Source organism: Anneissia japonica, unplaced genomic scaffold, assembly GCF_011630105.1.
Source record: "Anneissia japonica isolate Jap-2015-1 unplaced genomic scaffold, ASM1163010v1 scaffold287806_len661372_cov189, whole genome shotgun sequence".
In the NCBI taxonomy this organism is placed as follows: domain Eukaryota; kingdom Metazoa; phylum Echinodermata; class Crinoidea; order Comatulida; family Comatulidae; genus Anneissia; species Anneissia japonica.
In genome coordinates, this window is record NW_022743067.1 from 293,445 (window position 1) to 317,563 (window position 24,119).

The 24,119-nt window shown below is 32.4% G+C and overlaps 1 protein-coding gene across 1 annotated transcript in view; it reads left to right on the top strand.

Annotated features, from left to right (window-relative positions):
- The window catches only part of LOC117119335 (plexin-A4-like), a 90,697-nt gene that overhangs the window by 41,655 nt on the left and 24,923 nt on the right, over window positions 1–24,119 (top strand). Inside the window, exons 5-10 of the mRNA XM_033264122.1 lie at window positions 78–213; window positions 7,670–7,829; window positions 9,352–9,560; window positions 12,940–12,960; window positions 20,817–20,945; window positions 21,497–21,586. Coding sequence (XP_033120013.1) covers window positions 78–213; window positions 7,670–7,829; window positions 9,352–9,560; window positions 12,940–12,960; window positions 20,817–20,945; window positions 21,497–21,586 — 745 coding nt within the window. The remainder of the gene's footprint in view (window positions 1–77; window positions 214–7,669; window positions 7,830–9,351; window positions 9,561–12,939; window positions 12,961–20,816; window positions 20,946–21,496; window positions 21,587–24,119) is intronic.

Genomic DNA, 24,119 nt, shown 5'->3' on the forward strand with positions numbered 1-24,119 from the left:
ATATTTATTTATGTCAACATATCGTAAAAATATATCTTTTAAACACATACTTATTTCCCTTTTATTTATAATTTCAGATGTACACGCAAGAATGACAAAGCATGCACAGGGGCTGATAAAGTTGGAGAGAATCGTTGGTTGAATAATCTGGACCAATGTATCCAGATTAGCAAGATTGAGCCGGCTAATTTGCCAAGCAATATGCAAATTGAGGTATGTGTCTGTAAAATATTTACTTCTATTTAATAATATGATTTATATAGGACATGTTAAGCATGTTTATGAGAGAACAAGTTTTATATATAGAGATAATTTAAGAGGCTGTAAGGGAAGTGTAAAAAACATCATAGTAAATAATGTTTTTAGTAATATAACCAATTAGATACAATTGCCACCACCACTCTCTTTTTTAATGTGCAGTTGGAAGTCGTTAGATTACTATCTAGACAATCAAATACGAGACACGTTTACTGAATGGCTGTGGAAGATATATCAACTTGCACAGCTAAAATACAAATGTTATATCAAAAAATTCTCCTTCAAAGAGGCTTGGTTGATCGATGCGTTAATGTGTGTTGACACGCTTGTCAGGTAATCACAGTTTACTCGCAAATCTCGCACTGTTACACGAAGTATAATACTAGTATCGATCAAATAAGGCACAGATAAACAGAATACTATAGCGTTATTCTTAATTGCTGTTGCTGTTAAACTCAAAATGACTGGTTGATGTGCCTTGTAGTATTCGTTATTTTGGGTTTATTGTCGCCTAAATCGTTTTCCAAATGTTTTCATTTCAATCGCCTACAAATTCATATTAGTCCTAGATTCCTAAAGAAACATGTAGTATTTACTGAAATAACCATTTAACGTAATATAACACAATGGAAAACCTTTCTATTGTTACTCAAGCTGGTTTAGTGTATTTGATTTCATTAAATTTGTTGCAATTTTTTGATCTAGTTCTGCTGCAATGTAGGTATCTCTGCTACTATTAAAGGGAGCTAGAGTGGTGCTGTTGCTTGGGGGTTACCTTTCATTCCCAGGGTCCTAGGCTCAAATCTCATAACTAGTTTATTATGAGACTTGTTAGAAAAATACTTTCCTGTAATGAGGAAATAACTCACTGTTGAATAACAATAAATTTAAATTAAATAAAATATATTTAATTTAATAATTATTTCTATCCATCATTTTAATAATATTGTTTTGTTTATGTTAAAAAGGTGTTATATCCATCGTATGCTTACTATAAACTTAAAAAATGTTCAAATGCAAAAAACAAAACATATTTTGTTGACATTTATAAAAGTCAATTAATAATATGTAATTATATGTAGTACATAATATACTAGATTTAAGTGATTGAAAAACGCTAGTAAAAATAATAGATCTTGTATGTACTTACTTGCAGACGTCATCCATTAAATTGATTGCAAATTTTTATCATTTCTTTTAGGATGATTGATGATTCATTAAAATCTGAATAATCTTGTTTAAAACCCATTGCTTCTAGAATCAACCCAGAAACCTTTTACTAGAATTATACAGAGAGTTAGTAGTTATTTGTTCCTGGAAATTACATTAGCAGGGGGATGGCTTGGACAGACATATGACATCCAAAAATATACCAAAACACTTTGGCATTTGGAAGTTTGCTGGTCGGACTTTATTAAAACTAAATATACAGTATTTATACTTGCCATTGGAAACAAAATAATCTAAAAAATAGAAAAGTATAGAGGATATCGAGAACAGGTGCAGGCACTTCTAAATGACACATACTCATTCAATGCCACAACATCCTATGGTAGCAATTTATAGCAGTGTAGAAGCCCGTATAAGTGGTTTGACGCAGTGCTAATGATTTGGTTTCCCAACCTCGATGTCTGGATTTCAATGGACCTTTCCACTTAGCTCCGCCCTTGGATATTATTGCTAAGGTCCCACAAAACGACAGTGTAAAAACATAGGCAAACATGTGCGTTTGTAGGACAACATGTGTGTTTGTTAGACATGCGCACTGTTCTGATTGGTCAGTTGTTAAGTTTGATTGACACTCCGGGAACTTACTATGCAGTTTGCCTGTGTTCTTGAGCAAAGCACATTATATCATCAGCATTGGTTCTCTTCACCCAGGGTACATGTGGGTACCTGATAATGTTACCTGGTACTACGATGATATTGCAGCAACACTACCACAACAACTAGGGATTAAAATAGCACTTCGTACGCGAAAGGTCAGGCACTAAAAAATAGCTTTCAAGAAATTTCATTGCTGTGTGCAGAATGAGATATTAATTCTTGGAGGAACTTCATCTAGTCTTTAGTTAAATTAGTATACTGTAATTGGTTCTTCAATATATAGACTAAAAGCTTAAGTTATACATTCCAGTCATTTGATAATGGTAGCTGTCAGCGACCGAAATTGTCATGCAAGTTTCAAAACTCTATATATTGAAGAACCATTTACAGTTGGGATATAAATTGTTGTTAATAAGTTTTTACAAAGGTTAAATACAAAAATTACATCATATTAACTGGTTTTTCTTTAGTGTTAGTCTAGATGATTACTTGGGTTAAGAAATTAAGGGTGCGTTCGGGCGAGTTTTTTTTGGTGTTGAACACGGAGTAAAAGCGGTAACAGCAATTTCTAGTTTTCGCCCGAACGGGTGTTAATCGTGGACCGTCAGCTGATATTCGCCGATAACCCAACGCTGCAAATTGCAGTGTTCTGGAGGATTAAAACTGGCCTATTTGCGCATGCGTTAGCAGCAGGGAGCATTTAATCCTATTTTGATTGCTCTTTAATTGTTTCGGCACGCACCAGAGCTAAAGTTTGTTTACATTTTAATTCTCCCGATTCTTTTTACAGTTATTTTCCAAAAACAAAACCGAAAAGCTTGATAAAATAATATTTTCAACAGAGGGCTAGCCTAGAATCCAGATTGTTAATTACTCGCGTCCGCTTGCATACCGATCATCATCATGGGGCTACTGCTTATTTGTTTGACAGTGGTAGTTATTTTCTGTTTTTATAAACAATTATTTGAAAGTTTATTCATAGTATACCCACGCCCAAAAATGGTTGTGACAACTGCCGTTAGTTGGTAAAAATTCACCATTTTGAAATGGCAGTCGAAAATATGTCAAGTATTATTATTAATTACTGTATTATAAATTACGTTCGGGAGAATCGGGAAATGGATCGCGCGTTTTTTGTTTTTTTGTTTTTTTTGAGAGAGAGACAGAGAGAGAGAGAGAGGCTAGAGGGCTGAGCGAGGAGGTATAAAAGGGGATTGTGGGATAGAAACTTGCATTTACATATTGACCCTAGGTTGTACATCCGAGGTTAATGGTTTTTCAAAAGCGGTGTTGTGTTGGAGTTGTGCACGAACGGGTAGACCACCCGCGGATACTTTTACCGGTAAGAAACTAGTAAAGGTTTTCCGGTTCTCGCCCGAACGCACCCTAAGACAGATGCGACCTTAACTGTACCTTTTATAATTGGATTAAAGTACTATAAAATGTTATTACTATTTAAACTTTTTATTGATCATTATAGACTTAATTCAAATAACCTACATAAATTATCTGATTTATTGTACTATATATTTCATATTTACATATTATGTGTATACTTTCATATAATGTTAGGCCTATATATTTCCATAGTCAAAGTTTGTTTACATTTTAATTCTCCCGATTCTTTTTACAGTTATTTTCCAAAAACAAAACTGAAAAGCTCGATAAAATAATATTTTCAACGGAGGGCTAGCCTAGAATCCAGATTGTTAATTACTCGCATCCGCTTGCATACCGATCATCATCATGGGGCCACTGCTTATTTGTTTGACAATGGTAGTAATTTTCTGTTTTTATAAACAATTATTTGAAAGTTTATTCATAGTATACCCACGCCCAAAAGGCACACCTACTGCTATTTATTAATTACTGTATTATAAATTACGTTCGGGAGAATCAGGAAATGGATCGCGCGTTTTTTTTTTTTGAGAGAGAGAGGCTAGAGGGCCGAGCGAGGAGGCATAAAAGGGGATTATGGGATAGAAACTGGCATTTACATATTGACCCTAGGTTGTACATCCGAGGTTAATGGTTTTTCGAAAGCGGTGTTGTGTTGGAGTTGTGCATGAACAGGTAAACCACCCGCGGATACTTTTACCGGTAAGAAACTAGTAAAGGTTTTCCGGTTCTCGCCCGAACGCACCCTAAGACAGATGCGACCTTAACTGTACCTTTTATAATTGGATTAAAGTACTATAAAATGTTATTACTATTTAAACTTTTTATTGATCATTATAGACTTAATTCAAATAACCTACATAAATTATCTGATTTATTGTACTATATATTTCATATTTACATATTATGTGTATACTTTCATATAATGTTAGGCCTATATATTTCCATAGTCACTTGATAATTATGAGATCCCTTGCAATAATATTTTATATTACAATCATTTAATATTTAATATTTTATTTTTCTAAATGATATATATTTTATCTTTTGTGTTGTTTTCTGTGTGTTGAGTGCTGCCTTAGAGAACCACATGATAGTGACACTTTTGTGTACTTTTTGTTATCCTGGGTTGGCAGCACTCTTTGTTTTTGTTTCTGTTTTTTATTGTCTTTTTATAGTAATTTTGATTGTAATTGTAACCCGAAGTAAATTTGAAATTTAAAAATTTGAAATTAGTACTTATTTTATATAATGTTAATATTTGTTTTTGAATATCAACTTATTTTCTTTTATTATAGTTATAATGTAAATCGGACTAAATATTTATCACTGAACCTTTGTTAAAATTTAGTGAAGAATGAATTCCAACAGTACAGATTAATTTGATATTAAGCCAGTTGCAGTTTAAAAGATGACCTGTTAATATTGCCAAATATAATTCTGTGACCTCGTGAGATTACTTGCAAAGATATTTGTCATTAAGTGGAGCCCAATTGCCTAGTAGCCTAGCCATGATTTCCTTACTGTTAAAGTCCTTGTGTTCAGCCAAGAGTATCTAATATTAAGGTAGCCTAGCTGACTAGGTTTTTTCATTTAAAGTTGCAAGTGAGGAGGCCAGCTTCTTGCATGGTTCAAGATCATTTAGAATTTAAAATAGAACAATACTTGAAAACGATTTCCAGGAAAAGATTTCTAGTCTATCCTCTCACTTTACTCACGTAGTTGAGAAGAGTTCAGTCCCCTGAAAAGTACAAATTAAAAAATGTGAGATTAACCCCTATGAAAAGGAAGGTTATGTCAACAATTGTAACATTTTAGGCTGCTTTATTTCATGTCTACCACCAGCAAAATTATTTTTAAAAATTGAATTTCCACCATTCATGCCTGTTGTGATTAATGTGCAGGCATCATAGTAGTAGTTGGCCTACATCAAGTCTACCAATTATCATATCTATAACATTTTTCCAAAGAGCTGCTAAGTGAAACAACAAGTTCCATACTACACTGAATAATTTACCAAGGAAGTCTGAAAAAAATGCTCTGTATGAAATTATGATCTGTTTATGGTCTTGGACTGGTGAATTTCATGCATGACCAGTCATCCTTGATTGAAATTGCTTAGTTATGTAGAAGGGAAGATTTGACTTGATGATCAAACGAGCATTGTCTCATCCTAAAATGATACAGCATCTTGTTTTTATGCCGTTTTTCCTTGAACAAGTAATAAATTATTTCCCGGAGCAGATCCTATAGGCTAACAAATTTCCTAACATTAGTTGATGTTAAGGTGAGTGAGGAGAGCAAGGATGAACGTGGGTGAACGTAGGGTGAACTATGTGAATGCTGTTGATTGGATAAATGTTTAGGTTGCGAGTGCAAGTCATTTTCATTGGCAGTTAACTTGTAGTTTGGACACCATTTGTGTATTTATCATTGAGTTTGTGGTTGTATGAAAATTCTATATTAGCTTTTGAATTAAAAGAAGAGTGATATAAAGAAATAATAATAATATAGATATTTATACCGCGCCTTTTACCGAAGGGATACGAGGCACTGGCGATGCTGTTATTATTACCCCTGGTTATCGGATCTATGATCAAACCAGCACATAAGTGCAACCTCCTCCACTCTCTGAGGCGTATTCCTAGTCGTACGTCCAATTTAATGCTGATACAAATACTTGCAATGCCACATCATCCAACCGCTTTTTTAATGAGTGCCCAGACAGCCTGCCCGCATTGCAACTGCATTTTTGCTTTTACGAAAATCGTTTTTCGCGGCTGAAATTACGTCACCATTTTGTTTATACAACAACAGTATAGTTTCTTTCTCACCAAGACAATACATTTCACATGAATTCCGGTCATGATGACAAGGAGGATACGATGTGCGGCGAGAAAGCGAATGCTTTCGGCTGTGCTCATCAACACAACGAACGAGCGAACCAACAAGGACAACGGTAGGCCCAGAAGAGTGGAGAGGCCTAGGCTAGGCCTACTGTAGGTCAATACCCCCCTCCCCCGACATTATTACAAAACAAGTAATTTCTTTGCTCCACTTGTTTGTTGACATTTTAGCTTGTAGGCCTAGGACATGTACAAAAGGACTAATCACGATCTAGCTTTGCAGTGGTTTGACCTGGAGGTCACATTTCACTTGATAATCGCTTTTTGTGTTGTAACTAAAAAGTGCACAGCCAAAATCGGTTATTTGCCGTTCAAACATGCTATCCATTGCGTGTTTCTAATCAATTTTTTTTAATTGCATTTTTTGAACTGGTCCCGTTTCTACTGCGAGAAAATAAGCGATTTTTTAAAAAGCAATTTTTTTAATCGATCTTTTTTTTCCAGTAGAAACAGGCCCTATAGATCTAATCTTGGTAAATGTCAAGGTTTCTCCTACAATCAAGAGCAGGTCCACTCTCCAAGCCCCAGAGACTTGGTTTATATAGAGCATCAGTGTCCCAAATGATTAGTTAGATTGTTGAACTTATTCATGCAGTTGCCATTTGCATGTGTTTCTATTGTATTCATTCTATATCTGTATATAAATTGAAAAAATACTGCAATTGGACTCACTGCACTCACACTGAAGCACAGTAACTGTGAAACAATCAGATTATCTTTGGAAAAGTAAAGAAACATTATCAAAAGAAGCATTTTCATTCTCCCCAATTCTAATGCAGATTGCAGCTAGTTTATGTCCAGAATTTGTTTGAGATTGGGAAACAATGTTTACAGATTTTTTGAAGAAATGCATAGATTGTTTAGACTCGGATATGAATTTAAAATGTGAATATAATTCCAACACACAGCATGTAACCTAGATGTTACAACTCATAATAAGGTTATTGCCCATCGGCAGATATTTGCAAAATGTGTGAACGTGCAATTCCTTATCGACTTCCGTTTTTACCATACCCACTGTTACATTTCAAGAACTTTGCAGGTTTTCACCAAGGTCATAACACTCTGCAATAATCATTAGATATATTGATAAGAACATTTTAACAGCCTGCTCAGTGATTCATATACTACAGGCTTTACTTTTTTTCTTTGCCTGCTGGCAATTAATTTTATCGCGAGTGTAACAACATGTCGGGATCTCCTGAAACGGATTACTCTTCTATTATGATTTGATTCCGAAGTCTCAAAATGATCACATTAAATGCTTTGATATTTTTCAGTTAACGATGACCGTCAGGAGCCTTCCAAAAGCACCAGTTGAAACATATTCCTGCGTCTTCGAAAATATTCTAACAACTCCGGTTATCTCTATCGACAATTCAACTATACCCCCTACCTTAAAATGCAAAACACCCCCACAAGAGGATATCCAGTCTGGAGGTTAGTAATGTATTTTTTTTCTAATAATAAAATAATATGATTTTTCTAATAATATAATATGTATTGTTTACATATCCATTTCAGAAGTAATAAAATAATTTTTTTCTGTTTCCAAACCAAAGACCAATTGCCATTTGTTGCTTTACTGATTAAGCTATGAAGACAAGCTAATAAACATCCTTGTAATTATATATTTCTTTATTAATAATAGGTCTAAAAATTAATGTATTTCCTTCTTACATGAAGCTGTAGTGGTTTGTTTGCTTTCCTTCTAACCCATAGTCCTGTTTTCAATTCTGTTAATGTCTTTCCATCTCAACAAAACAACACTCTGGAAGCCTAATAATGGGACTAAATTTGAATAAAGATCAATATCTTATATATATATATATTTAAAATATAAAATAAAGATTTTTGAAGTTTATATGCTATTTGATGAAATGTAAGGAAATTATATAAAAATAAGAATGCTAATAGTGTAATTTTGTTGTGGACGAATGCATAATATTTCAAGTAACAACATTATGTCTATGGTGTAATAATATAAGTTAACAGTAAGTGACATGGCATGCCTAAATATGGTCATGATGGCATCTCACCATGACCATATATAGGCACATCGTGACTATATTTGGGCATATATAACAGTTTGTCAAAGAAAATTTGATAATCCGTACAAGAGCCTCAGAGTGTGTGGTCCATCATTGAATTTTTATCAAAGTGCTGTAGTTGATGAAGAACGACATTAGTGGCAAATGTAGTACTAATGAATTTACGCAAATGAGTATATCAACAGATATTTATTCAACAACAACAAAACGGATCACAAACCGACATCAAGGGGCAGTACTTGAATTTTTAAGATGTAATGTCTTTACTAAACTGTATCAATAAAATTTAATATTTGAATTCCTGAATCCCATATTTAAATGAATTATTAGCATTAAGTAGGTGTAATTTTTTCTTATATATATATTTATATATTTATTTGTAAACCAACGATTTCAGCTTACAGGCTGCCTAAATAAAATCTAGAACATGAAACTATTTTCCTTGCTAAGGCGAGACTTATTTTCATACATTATTTAGTGAACTTCCTGCCCACCAGTAATGATGATTTCAAAATAAAAATAACTTTTTATTTTTGGCCAACTAGCACACCCACTGCCACTAAAAATGGAAATTTCATTTTTCGCCTGCCGTTGCCTTGAAATCCCCAAAAATAAGATGTGTATATTTCTCCCTAATTACATAAATTTAAAGCAAACCTTCCCACTACTACACTGGTTACATTCACCAATAAACATTTTTTATTCTCTCCTCCGTCTCAATGTTTTTGGATATTTTTTGTTTTTATTTTTTTCCTCCCTCCTCTGACAATCTTTAAAAAATTGAGTTTGTGAAACACATAAATAGTACTGAAAATTTTTTAGTGAAGTCTGTAAAACAAATATATAATTGTTGATTGCATGTATTGTTTGATAACTTGCTTCATATTTTGAATTTGATTTTTGTTTACTAGGGTCTCTGGAGGTTAAACTGTCCCTACTATCAAATGAGACCAACATGGAGTTTGTCAGCAGTAAATTTGTCTTCTACGACTGCAGCGCATTCAAGGATTGCACTAGTTGCGTGTCAAGTAACTTTGCCTGTGATTGGTGCATTTATGAGAATAAATGTACAGGCAATTCCCAACAGTGTAAACTACAAGGGGTGGTTGGCGGACAAGGGGTATGTATCAAAAATAGCGCCGTCATTGTTGCGACAAAGCTAGGCATAAATTTAAAATGGTGAATTTAGTTAGGTTTGCGGTGCTTTTTTTCTGCGCTGGATGGAAATGATGTGGCCATTTATTGAACATGGATTATCCTTTGTAAATTTGAATCAGAAATTCATAGCTAAAATAATTGGTTATCTGTGAAGATATAATGTCAAATGTTAAAGATTCACGAGGTATGATCCCAGTTCAAAATGCCATAACGTTATCTATTAAAATTTTTGGTGCCACTTGGTTTTGGAATTATTATGTGAGGTTGGGTTACGCTTAAAAATGCAATGGGGGTTTAAAATCTGTATACTACTGATAACAGCATTTTCCAATTTTTCACAAACTCACAAAAAGTCGAGAATAAGCAAATTAATTTCTCAAATTCCCTAATTTATTCCACCAATGAAAAGCCATGTAAATATTTTGGCAACATATATATAGAAAACAAAATAATAATTCAATAATATTATACAATTATTATTTATGATAATTGTATAAAATACTAATAATTTGTAGCCAATTTTTTTGGCTATAAATTTATTAGTATACTTCCAATTTACCAATTTTTATTCAATTGAAAATGAAAATGTATTTAATTTTTCTCTAATTAATATTTTTTACCCATAAAGCTATATTGCAGTTCATACCAGAAATGTATTTAATTAAATATAATTCCCTTTTCTTGATCCTTACCTTGACCTTGCTTTGACTTTAAAGTGATATAACTCAACTTTTGACCTAAGCCTATAACCCAAACCTATGACCCAAACCTATAACCCATATCAAATTCAAAAAGTTGTCATAATCTGCAGTGTGGAATTTGTTCATTTACCATATCCACTTGAAAATATCTCTTTTAAATCTGAACAGTTAATTGCATATTTAATATATAAATTCCTTTTGGGATAGTTTTCTATCACTAAGAATTATCAGAAATTAATTTTTAAAATATAATTTTTCTACTAAATAAGTTATTGTTATGAACAAGAAAAGTGAGAAAAATTGTCATGAATTAAATAAATAAATACTTTTTGGATTGTACTTCTGAAAGGGTAAATTAACAATTCCTCCTGTATATGTCAACTTCTTACCTTTGACCTCCAGAATCAGTACAACATCGTCCCTTTTTTCTTCCCCGTCTGGCCGTGCACCTACCTGTATCTCGCATGTACCTCATTCCTTAACATGAATGCCGTATTACTCTTAAATCAGTTAAAACCTGGACTTTTTTTTTGACTGTATGAATGCTTTAATTATGGCTGCGAAAATCATCTCAATAATAACGTTACAAGACAGAGACGCTCCAAATCAATCTTTTGATTTTACACCGCCTTCTGTTTCTTATCATCACCTTTAGACTCATCTCCCATATAAAAAATAAGTAAGATGTGAATTCATTTGGCATTTGTCAACCAGTGCTTTTTATGCGAACTTAACTCGTTGAATTAAAAGTTTGCTTTGATGAATGAACCATTTTATCAGCATTTTTATTTGTGTATATTGCACACACTTAAGATCACAAATTATAAGAATTTGTTTATGTACCCCTTTCAACCGCTTCAATTTACGTCATTGATTTGTGATTATTGTTGAAGGGCGGTTATGACTTGAAGTAAAACATGAACTAGTTCAGTCTTGTTTTATTAAAGATCGCAAATGACTTGCATTTCTCTCGGAGGCAATCGGTTAAATTTAATTCATCAAAGTGGTTGAGCCTGTGGTTCATTTGGAGTTGTGTGTTACTACTGAGTAGCTAGTATCAACCACACCCTATTGAAGATTATAATGAACCTCATACTCATCGCGGTAATTGATTTTCATAAAAACCTCACCAAAAATTGACCTAAAAAGTATTAGAATATTACCCCTCTTCAAAAAATATCCCCATTTACCGGTAATACTCCTACAGGTCTTTGTCTTGTGGCTAATGGGATGAGTTTAAAGCCTTAATTTTTGGTTCTGTTTTTTTTTTTTTTTCTCTAAATTTGGAAATTCGCAATTACCACATGTTTGTGCTCTGCTTTTATTTATTCTGAAAATATTCCAACATTTCTTAAAAAAGCATGGTTTTTTTTAGATTTTTTGTTTTGTATGAGCATAATGTACACAGGTTATATTCTATGTTATATATTTATAAAGACATTCCTACCGCCTACATACATGCGACTGAACAAAATTGGTTGAATTGGGATTGTCAATCTGGTATTGTAAATTTACATATGTAGACATGTGATCAGGCCTCTTATGTAGTAAAATTCTTAGTCCATTGGTCATTGGCCACTGACCATTGCTTATTTAAAATAAACTTGTTCTAGCAGAAGGTACAAGAGCCCATCATACTGTCATGAGGAACTTCGGTATACATGGTTGTGTGATGGCAATGCCTCTACAGAAATGATTTGCCTACTCTTTGCTTCATTCATTTTTAATGGCTGCCGAATGCTCAGTTTGAGGACAGCAAATAGTAATACAAATTTGCGGGCTGGAAGACAAATTTTCAAAATATTATTTGCAGTTTGACATGAAATCCTGGACTATCACTTTAAAACTTGTTTTGAACAATGGAAAAAGTATAAAAAAAATTGGAAGAACTTAACTTTATATTCCATAATTGAAAATAATTAATACGAATTATTCTACTTTTGACTTTTTGTTTGTTTTTATCTAAATCTGGTCATTTAACTTCTTGAAATTACATAAATATTTAATAATAGAAATAGAAATGTACCAATGATTTTATTGTTTTTCTTCTTTTAAAACAAGCTAGTTAATATTTTAATAAATTAAAAATAAAATATTATTTTTATTACGACAATTATGGGATATTTTTGGCATTATCTGTGTTTTTGTTTTCTGTTTATTAGATATAGCATTAATTAATAGTTTGCTGATTATAGATAATAGTTTGCTTTAAATGTCTTTAATGTTATTTAATTATAATATTCGGGTACCTTAGCTCCAAATTGCATTATCATGGTCTGATCACATGTTCTAGCACTCTTGAAAAAAATATAGACGAAAACTAAACCGATTCCTAATGCGTCCCATGTATGTTGAACGTGTAATGGACCTTTCTGTTAAGCCTGGCTCCTTTGATTCTGATGCTAAAGTCCCATAAATGACAGTGTGAAAACACGCATGTTTGTTGGACAACACGTGTGTTTGTAACACATGCGCATATTCCTGGCACTCTTCTGATTCGTCAGTTAAGTTTGACTGACACCCCAATGAAAGGTCCATTGTATGTCGCCTGTATTCCTCCCTTCCTTACGTAATCTCTTCATGCGATGTGTGTAATACATGCGAGGCATGTTTTCTCTTTCACGTTCCTCAAATATGCAGCTCTATAGAGATTTTACACTGGTAAGAAAACTCTTTTCGGTCCATATTTGGTCATTCGCTCTTCTTTTGTTATTCCTGTCTTGTTATGCATGCAAGCTTGCTCTGTTTTTTACGTCTGTTTCTTGTTATAGTTGTCTAAAATTACACCAAACGGCTCAACACCTTGCCACACAATAAACGCACTGTGTTCATTATTTTTGGGCTCTTTTTTTTTTGGGCGCATTTTGTGACCCATTTTAAAATGATTTCCCTTATCTTTGGGACATTTCGTAGATGTTTTTTAGTGATGTTTTGTAATTTTTTTATCTTTTATTAATGATTAAGGAATTGCTGCTTTTGTTGTGAACCATTATGCAAGAACTTTGCAGATTTGCTAATGAAAATTAATAATTAATAGTATAATTTTCCTAGGATGATATTATCTGGTGTATATGATTAGTGTCTATACAATTTTGATTATTACATTGAATAATATTCAATATGATAATCACAATATTAAAAATTATGAAATTTATTTGGTTTTCAAAAGCTATCTGCATACGTCTTGTGAATAAATACCTTTTTAAAAAAATTTACCAAATATTATGATTGGTTATTAATATTACGTCCAATTTTTGTAGTTGATTTAAGCATTGTTTTTATTTGATTCCTTTATGTATTGTAGATCCTTGGGTTTATAATGTTTTTCCTAGCTGCATGATGTATATGTGGTGTTGTTTATGAGCTGTATGTATTTTGTGGGATGTTGAAAAGGAATTGCTTGTAAGCAATGAAAGCAGTTTTAAAGAGAGTTTATATATTTAGGTGTATGCAAAGAAGAAAATATTAAAAAAAAATATTACAGTGAATTCAATTGAATGGATATGAAAAAAAGTATTTGAGACTAAAAATACAGGTAAGATGCTAGAAAAAATGTGATATGCCACATGTATAGAGGACAGAATAAAAGAAAATTGGATATTATTAAATTGAATATCTTAAAATACAAAATAACTATTATAATGATATTATGTATGCAAGTGAACCAGTGAATAATGAGAGAATACCACCTGTGTTTTTGTGCCTGTTTGCTCGCATATTACTCTCCAGGGTGGCGTTATATCAAACTGATTCAAATTAAATCAAATCATGGTTTATTGCAACAAAAACTTACATTGCAGACATATATTTCCCAAAGTATTTACTTTGATAATAACATGCAAACAAGTAAAAAAATGGCCAAAAAAAAAAAAAAAGTAGAAGAAAATAACTTGAATAACAGCATAGAATTGCATTCAGTATGAACAATCTGAATAACATTTTTTTGCTCAACTGACATTAAGACTCAGTCTGCATATTGAAATAGTTTGGTTTTTTTTAAATTTTATAATAGTTTGGACATACAAAACATTACAAAATATTACATGAAAAACATTGAAAAAAGGAAGATCAACATAGCATTCTCAGCTGGCCTCAAAATCAGTAGTCATATCTTTGTAACCATTCTCTATGAAAAAGAAAGGTTGAAGTTGTCAAAGCTTGGTGTAGTACTCTTTGTGATTTATGGTATATGACTTTGTGTGAATGGAATTTCATTGATAATGTCACAGAAAAGCCTAGATTGTGTTACAAATATGTTGAAACATGGTTGAAATGATACACATGTACTTGTGTGGGTGGTGGTATTATTGATGTATTTCAAATGTTACTGTATATTTAATGGAATTTTTATAAAGAGAAACATTGATAACTAGGTTGATATAAAAGTATTAGATTATTCTCTGCTGTTCGTATTCTGATTCTACACCTAAACTTTCGTGTTCAGCATCAAACATGAATAATTAATGATATGCCTATCAATCAAAAAAACTAGGTTATTTAGACCAGTAATTTAAATGGCGGCCATTTTCTAATTCATATCACACACACAATTTTTGAAGGATGCGTATGATTTGTGGTGAGAAAACGTTGGAGGTGGGGGTTAAGTTGTTCCTCTTAAGTTTTGTTTAATTTTACTATTGTCTCCTGTCCCATAAAATAAATCCTCATTAATTTTAATTTGTGTCCACACTATCAAAGTGTCTATTGTGACAAATCTGTGATTTGACTATATATGGACATGATAACATTACATCTTATCCATATATGATGTCATATCATATCCATATGGTGTTTGTCACATTGAACTTGTAAGTGTAGAAGGCCTTTAGTTTATGCTTATCATTCCTACTGGGATGTGCACCATATATTTGCCTCATCATCACATAGATTCACACTTGCACATAGAAAGTATATAAACAAGGTAGGTAAACTAAACGCTAACAGGTCACGCAGGCTTTTGGTAAACTAATTTAAATATATAATATCAATTTAAGTGAATGCAAGATATCATCACAAAGAATAAGGCACATTCAATCTTCTCATAATGTTTTATTTAATTTAAAATACGATTTCAGCAAACCACAATAATATTTATCTTCGAAATATATATAGGCCAGCATATTCGCACAAATTTAGCTTGGAGATGATGATGGTGATGATGTGTTTGTGTGTATTTGCGCCATCGTTCATGGCCGTCACGCACTTAGTCACTTTAATGGTTTGAATGCCCCAATGGCTTATTTGTTGAGCAACAAAACTGTAACAGGTGGCCTTAAGTTTCTTTTCAAAAAAGGGGCGAGACCTGCAACTATCCGTCATGCAGTCACATACTTTTGCTCAACCTCATTGCTTACTGTACTCAGAAGCCTGGTTCTCACAAGAGCCCTAGTATTCGGATCAGGAGCTAACCGTTAGCACCGGTGTGAGAACACCCGATCAGTTAGTACTAACCGTTAGCAGTATCCGGATACCGCTAACGGTTAGCAAGCATTATCAGTTAGTAAGTGAGCACGTTTCTATCATCAACCAATCATGGACGCGTTTATAATTTCCAGTTCCTTATTGGCTAGTGATTCGATCATCATATACTTGGTATCCGGATCGGGATTTTCTTGTATGGACAAACGGCTAACGGTTAGCAGGATCCGGATCCTGCTAACCGTTACCTGCCATGTGAGAACATATCCTTAATCTGCCAACACAAGCTTGGAGTGTTAGTCAGCCTTCTACACTAAAATACTATATGTTTGAAATTAAATGTGCATAAAAATTCTGATTAAATGAAATATTAAAGTACTTTAAAATATGTTAATCTCCAGTGCGACAACACTGTATGCTTTATTCCTCCATTATATTCAATGCTACGTAGACTGAATCGTCATGTTTACATGTATGAGATGTAATCATAGGTACTTAGAAAGCACTAAAGAATTGATTTAAGGAAGGCATTAAATTCATGATTATTATTAAGAATATTAATCTTTGTTATTAACTGTTGGGTCATAGGGGATTTAGTAGTACAGTATATATTCAATAGAATGTAGTAATGAAGTAGGAAAAAATATTTTCACAAATATATTGAACAGATGCATAAAATCCCAATAGATTTAGGAAAAAAAATAATAAAGAAAAGAATGTAAATTTGACCATGATATGTCTTCAATGACCCATTTAAAATGCGAAGATTTTAAAGAGAAAAAGAACTTTGACTAGTTACATAGACTGAAATATTCATTGATAATTTTTCTACAAATTTGTCTGATTACCGGCGAAAGTACTACTGCTTTAAATTAACTACTGGAGTTATAGAATATTTGAAAATTTGTAGGGAATTTCACAACATGTTTAACTTTGATTACCAGGAATAAATTGGCTCTAATGCTTTGAAAAAATACTGGAATTATAAAATATATTATAGGAACAGGCATGAAAGTTGAATAACAAAATTTAGTATCCCCAGTCAACTGTAGAGGAAATGTTTATATTTGAATTTAAAATGCAAGTAAGAAAGACAAAATCCTATGCGAATAAATTACAGAATTGAACGAGTAAATTGAACAAGATAAAATTTATCTTTGGTTTGCCACAAACTTAACACAAAAGCAGAAAATATGTATCTGTTTGGATTAAACTATTTGAGACGAGCTAAGAATGATAATTCCAATTTCGTCTTGTGGAACAACCATATGTCTGTATAAAAAGTATAATAATCATATAAAATGTAGATATATACAATGTAAAATGAGTGTGGTAGACGTGTACTTTACTATGTTCGTCACATATACTGTCCATCACAACCGCCGGTTTCCTGAAGGCGATGTAAATCGTAGCCGCGCTCTAATACAGTCTGTCATGAACTGGATTTGATACTATACAGAGTTTGATGCGAGAACTATTCGCTAATGGGTAGCAAAAGCATATTCAGGTGTCACTATTGTTTACGGCAGTCACAAATTGAGTAATGCGTTTTGTGGTAGTGCAAGGGTTTCGCAGATTAGATCACTTCACTATCGGTATGTTATGTTATTGAGATTAATCCGCCCAAACATCGAAAGACTGGCGTTCGCACAATTTACTTGTAGGCATGTTAATATAAATGGCTACCCCAATGTGATGATGTATTCCGTAGATTTAGTGTCACATGCAATATGAGTCTGGAGTTTTAAACGTTTTTGTTTGGTAATGTTGAATACGTGCTCCGAGGAGTCAATGCACTGTGTCCATTTCTCTGCAATCTATACAGGCTATAAAATATGAATAATAAGACTTTATTTACTGCATATCCTTTAAAAAGTGTTACATTGCTTTGCAGAAGTGTGCAAATTAAAACCAAACAATGCAAAAGCAAAAGATAATTTAATTTAAAACTAATGGTTAGCAATTTCAGGTATATTATACTCCAACATAAAATTTTGTATGAGTTTTAATTTGCTCATGTATGAACACCCATATATGAGCAAATCACGTAATTGTTGCAAGGAACTCGCAACTAGTTGAGCACGGATAGCTGAGAAATATTTGATGTTATATTCTCCATTGCTTCAAATTCATTTGATTTGCTATTCATGTGTAATCTATGCAGAATTATATCATACTGTTATTGCTTTTCCCCTCTCTCTCGGACAGAACGAACACCAATAGCTAGATAAATGACAGGCCCTCCCTATCGCCTTTTTTGTGTTTACGTTAAGTCAGAGGTGAAGTCTATCTAGTTTGATATGGCTTTGGACATTGTAATGGAATTTTGATGGAGTGTGTATTGCCACCATGTGTGTGGTAAAATCCATAAATGCCCTTCAAAATATAGGAATTTTATTCAAAGTTTACTGTCAATTGAAAACCAACACCAACATTTCCTACTAATGACTTTAATGTATTTGTTTTCACTATGTATTGTACCACACAGTATAATTAATGTATTTCAACTAAATACAAAGGCACAACTTTTTATGTGGTTGACATTAAATCATAAAGCCTCAGTTTGGAATGTTTATTTAAAAATTATTTGCATAGAACTGCTAGCAGAGTGTTTGTAGCTCTGGTAGGATACCAGCAAAATTTGTACTGCAAAAGTGTTGTTTTCTATGAGAATATCATACATGTAACAGTGCTGGTGGTGTTTGTAACTAGTGGCGTATCTATTGACATTGGGTTGATGCAGGGTAGGTGATGGTGTATCTAGGAGTATTGAAATGGAGAGGCTGATGGAGGGGGCAGGCAAAGGTAAAGTAGGGGTGCCAGTTGATGAGGTGCTGCTAACTAGCAAGAGAAGGGGGTGTAATAAGGTGATTTTTAACTACTTGAGTGTTGGAAATTGTCAGTGGGAGGTGAAGGGGTGGTAAATGGCTAAATGGGGTGGTGACCTCTTATTGGGAGGAGGGGAATGAGCCTGTACATCCTTTTCCCCTAGATATGCCACTGGGAAAATGGCAGAGTGAGAATGAAGTGAGATGTTTTTCTTTTTCTTGAGTTTTTTAGTGTTTTATGGGTGGGGTGTGTTCCAACATCACTGTGTGTATTTATGTGTGTGCATGTATGTAACAAATTTTCCAATGGGTTTTAAAAGATAGAGAGCTATGGGTACTAATATGACATAACAAGAAGAAAACATTTTGTATGCTCGAACTGTAGTAATATAGAATTGAGCTCTTAGATTTAACTTAAAATATTTGTATTTAAAAATCAAATTGGATATATACTTTGTTTAAAATTTACTTAATTTAATCTCTGGTCTTTAGACCAATCTTAAGGTTCCCCATTTAAATATATCTTTAAAAAATATGTATTGTTTCTTTAGATAAATGCATAGGTCATATGAGAAATGATTCAAAATTTATTTTTGTGTCGGTCAGATTTTTATATAGAACCATAACAGTTAGAATTTGTAATAGTATAAATAAATAGATCCTATTCAAATTGAATTCATGCAAAAACAATAATTAAATAACAGAGCAAAAAATGCTAGTGGTTACTAAGGCAGCAATATATTACTCAAAAGCATAATTTGTGATAGTAATTAAAAAAAAGCATAATTTGTGATAGTAATAAAAAAAAAAAAGAATAACCGTGACAGAAGCAAGAACCAGGAAACAAAGAGCAAATGACAAAAGTACAAATAATATCCAGAGATTACAAAGCAATAAAAAAATATATATCGGCAAGCATCTTTGTGGAAGTTTAAAGTGACCAGTTGTCACGCTAAAGCGGGAAGTATTGACTGATAACTAGTGCATGCCTCACGTAACATAACCCCATTTTGTGTTCCTTTTTACCATTTGGAGTTACGACTTCCACAAGCTGTAACCTACACCCGTAAATTTTTACACCCGGAAGCTTAGCTAACCCCATTATTATTTTTGTTGGTAATTAAATTTGAAGTATTCAAGATCACAGTGTATATATATATGTGTATTGTGTTTTGAATGCGCCTACATGTGCCGCCTAATTAACATAATGCCTAATTTATTATGCTTGTATTTATATTTATTAACTTTGATAAATATTTATTTTTGTATTTTTCAGATGGGGAATTTTTTCTGATATTCTTATTCTTGAATTATTTTACATTGTTTATGTGATTTTAGTGTCATTTTTTAGAATAAAATCTACATTTATAATATTTGTTTCATTTAATAATAAAATTGAATTTACATGTTTAATATTTGTTTCATTTAATATTAAAGTTATTATTTTAAAATATCAAATCATTATTTTAATATAATTTTGATGTATTTGGTGCTATACCACTAACAGCATATTGACATTTCACTGTTGAGTATTGGATTATATAATGAAGCCCATGCATGATAATTAGAAGGATCATTAACTTCATAATTATTGTTAAAATTAAGTTATTAATTGCACATCATAATTAATGGTAGATTTAGATTATTTACTAAAGATACAAAAATCACCAAATAAATATTATACATCCTTAATATTTATGTTTTGTATATTGCCTGATCACCATGCAGTAAATTTAATTAAATATATTTTCTATAAACCCTTATAATAGATATTTAAAATATAAATGTTATATATGCTATAACTGTGAGCTGAAGTTTTAAATTTAGATAATGTGTCTACATAAATAATACAATGGAAATCAGTTCGTGTTTAAAATTCTTAATAGAAAGCGATATTTAAATCGCTTGGAGAGACATGTAAGGCAATGGTGCCCCCTATCTTCATGAAAAATGGAATTACTCTATCTACATAATCTTGAAGATAACTTAGAATGAATAACTAGGTAACAAAGGAAATTCAGCCTAAGAGATTTAAGAATAATACTCATTCAGGTAGCAAACATAATATGTCTGGATTTTTATCGATCGTCATGATTGTCATTCTAGAAATACATAATAATACAGTGAAGATATTTCATAAATTCACATCCGTCTCAATTTTTCCAAGTAGTATTGTTATGGTTTATTAATATATTTTTCATTATTCATTTTTGTTATTCATGCAGTTTATAATTGATTTTTTAAAAATGTATTTTGTATCTCTTCTTATAGAACGCCCAGACCAATGCCACAAAATTTGGACCAGATAACTGCCCTCGCTTGGCAAAACGGGAAGCAGAGATTCTTCTGCCCGTTGACACCAGAAGAGCTATTGAAGTTGTGGCTCAGAATCTGCCTGAGGTATCATTGTTTTTGGTTGTTTGTAGTTTCATCCAACTGCCATGGGATTTGATAATAAATAGAATAAATATTAATAATAAGAATAAATATTCCTGGCATTTTCATTGATTAATCCAGGTATTCTGTGTTGGTTGACGGACACCAATTTCCCATCTTTTTCTATTCACTTTCTCTGCTCATGTTACTCATTAATTAGTATTTATTTAATATCATTTTGTATTTAGCTGCAGAAAATGTTTCCTATCTTATTTTACTTTGTAATGTACGTAAAACATAAAACATCAATAAAGGCACTGACGAAGATTTTACTTTATTTTCTTTCTTTGGGAAAGAAGTTTGGTATTATAATTCCATAGCCGCACTTAAATATAAAACAGCAATAAAATACCAAAGGTTTCCTAATTGTTTTTTTTTTTTTCAATCTATGAAAAGGACAATACAAACCCTTTTTTTTGGCATTATTGACTATCCATCAATGGTTTTTGCAGTTGTCTGTACATAATTCAAAGATACATAATAATGTATATAAGTATATTTCTATTGTATCTTAGGCTGGTCACCCAGCATACGAGTGTGTTTTGGATGAAGATGTTGTGAAGGCAGAAGTGACAGGTGATACCATCAGATGCACACCCAATGAGGTATGTCTCGATTTAAACCTGTTGTTCAGTACTTGGAATTCATTTTCCCTTGACAACATAAAAATAGATAACAGAAAATCATAATGAAAATCAGGCTGGGGAGTACATATAATCGTAACAATATTATATTTATAACAATATATTATAGTAATTCTATATAATAATAATAATGATATAATGATAATGATTAGGCTTATATAATTATTATTATTTTAATAATAAATAATAATAAGATAACTATAGTAGAATATAAAAGAAAAGAGAATTACTTTAGAGTATGATTTACCAGCCCACATTTATACATTAACACTCAACATTATAGGTTTATAGGTTAAAAAAATAAAGAGATGTTAGGTTAAGCCAGAATATATAATTATTTTCTAAACCATAAGCAAGTTTCCAAGCAGGCTTAGGCAATAAAACTAATATCCTGGTAAATATTATTCCTGCAGTGTATTTGTTGTTGTAATTGCCTGGTTTTCGCAAAGCAAACTTTAGAGATATGGTTTGCAATTTGATCATTCCTCCATTTCTTTTCTGTTAGTTTTTAGTCCTTGTCATAATAACTCACCTCTTATTGCTAAGTGCTATGTTGGTACATGTAAATCTTTTAATTGCATTTAATGTGATGCACAAGAATTCCACGAAATTATCGCACACAACAAACAACGGAGAAACCAATTTTGAAAGATGAATAATCGCAAAATGGACACAATTTCAAAGGTTATTGTGCAAGAAATGGAGATAAAACACATAATATATGAAATAGGAACATAGAACAAGGCCAAACAATAAATTGTTTTTGTTAAAATCAAACACAAAGGGAATAAATGCCGTTTTATAGATAATAGATAAAAAGAATTACGAACATCATAAATAATAATGGCACATTCATAATTTATAATAATTTTTTTTGTTTTTTTGTGGAAAGATAATAAATAAATACTAAATAAAACCGTGCCTTTGCCTTTCACATGATCATGTTGGTCATTGGATCAAAGACCTAGGGAACACAGTTGTACATAATTTTGTAGCCTGTATTCAGCTCATTACCATTTAAAATCATTCAAACACTTTACTACAGTAGGTACATATGTGGGGGTAGAGAGAACATAGAGATTGAAATGCAACATCTGTATTGCGAATATCTGTCCTACATGTAGGTGATGATCCTTTTTACAAGACAAATATACAAACAAGATGCTTTACACCACAGGTGGGAAAGTGCGGCCCCACCGTGATTTTTTTGCGGCCCTCGAAAATGAATTAAAAACCTTATGCGTGCGGCTCGCCAAGCAACATTTGCTAGAAAACACCTTGTTTTTACATCCCGACACAGATCAAATGTAAAAAGTAACATTAAAACTGAGAATAAAGTGGTGTTAACACAGCTGTGCTTGAAGGTTTTGGAAGCACACAGGAAACATCAAAGTTTGGGTGCAGCCCTTGGTGTTAAATCAAAAATTCACTTTGGCCCTCTGACCGATTTTAATGCCCACTGCTTTACACATACTAAACCTCAATATGAGGTTTAGGGAGTGGAGTTGCTTTGATCATGAGAAAAATCTTGCAACACTCACATGATTTGAACCCAGCACCCTGGAGTTGGAAGGCAAGCCACTTAACTACCACGCTATTCAAATCTACTTCCAACATACCCTCTCTGATGAAATATGGAAAACCTTAAAAATCAAATTAAAAAATTAATTCCCTCATTTGAAAAGATGTATAACTCATTAACCTCAAATTAAACACAGGCCAAAGCAATTTATTTTTTATTAGATTTACAAATGTTTTACTACTAAAATCCTTAAATAGGTTAGCCAATTTAAGGTTATATGCAAAGAAAATTTAAAAAAACATTCTTATTTGACAATCTATAATTTTCCTCCACTATACTGTTTTTTGTTTGTTTTTGTTTTTGTTTTTTTTGTTCATTTTTAGTTCCTATGCATGTAATGCAATAGGAACTATTGTAATCACTCTGTCACATTTCTTTTGTTTTTTATTGTGTGTAGTATGTGTGTGCGTATGTGTGTAGACATTTATGCAAATGCGCATGCGTCAAAGAAAAGTTTTCCGACATTTTGTTTTACATCGCGATGCGAAGTTCGATGTGGATTTTCTGCCGATCGGCAAGTCGGCATGCATGAAACTATTTTGGTTTTACGGCCAAAAAATCAACTGTGGCATAGGTATTTTGAAGAAGGCCTAAAATAAAACAAAAAGTTTTTAATACTTGCTGAAATACATGGTTTTTTCATTTAGATCTCCATTTTTCACTAACTCCATGCGACGTTTATTTCTGTTGTATGTAGTCCATAGTGCTATTAAACAACCAGAGTGTTGACAAGATGGCGCAGCAATGCAGAGTTATGTATGTGTACCATCCAAGATGGCCGTCGTAGTAAAGCGCCACCTTCAGGCTTAGTATACATATTATTACATATTAATAAGCCCTCTGACTGACTATTATTTCATTAATGATAATGAGTAATGGTAATAACAAATTATTAAACTATTGTAGCCAAAA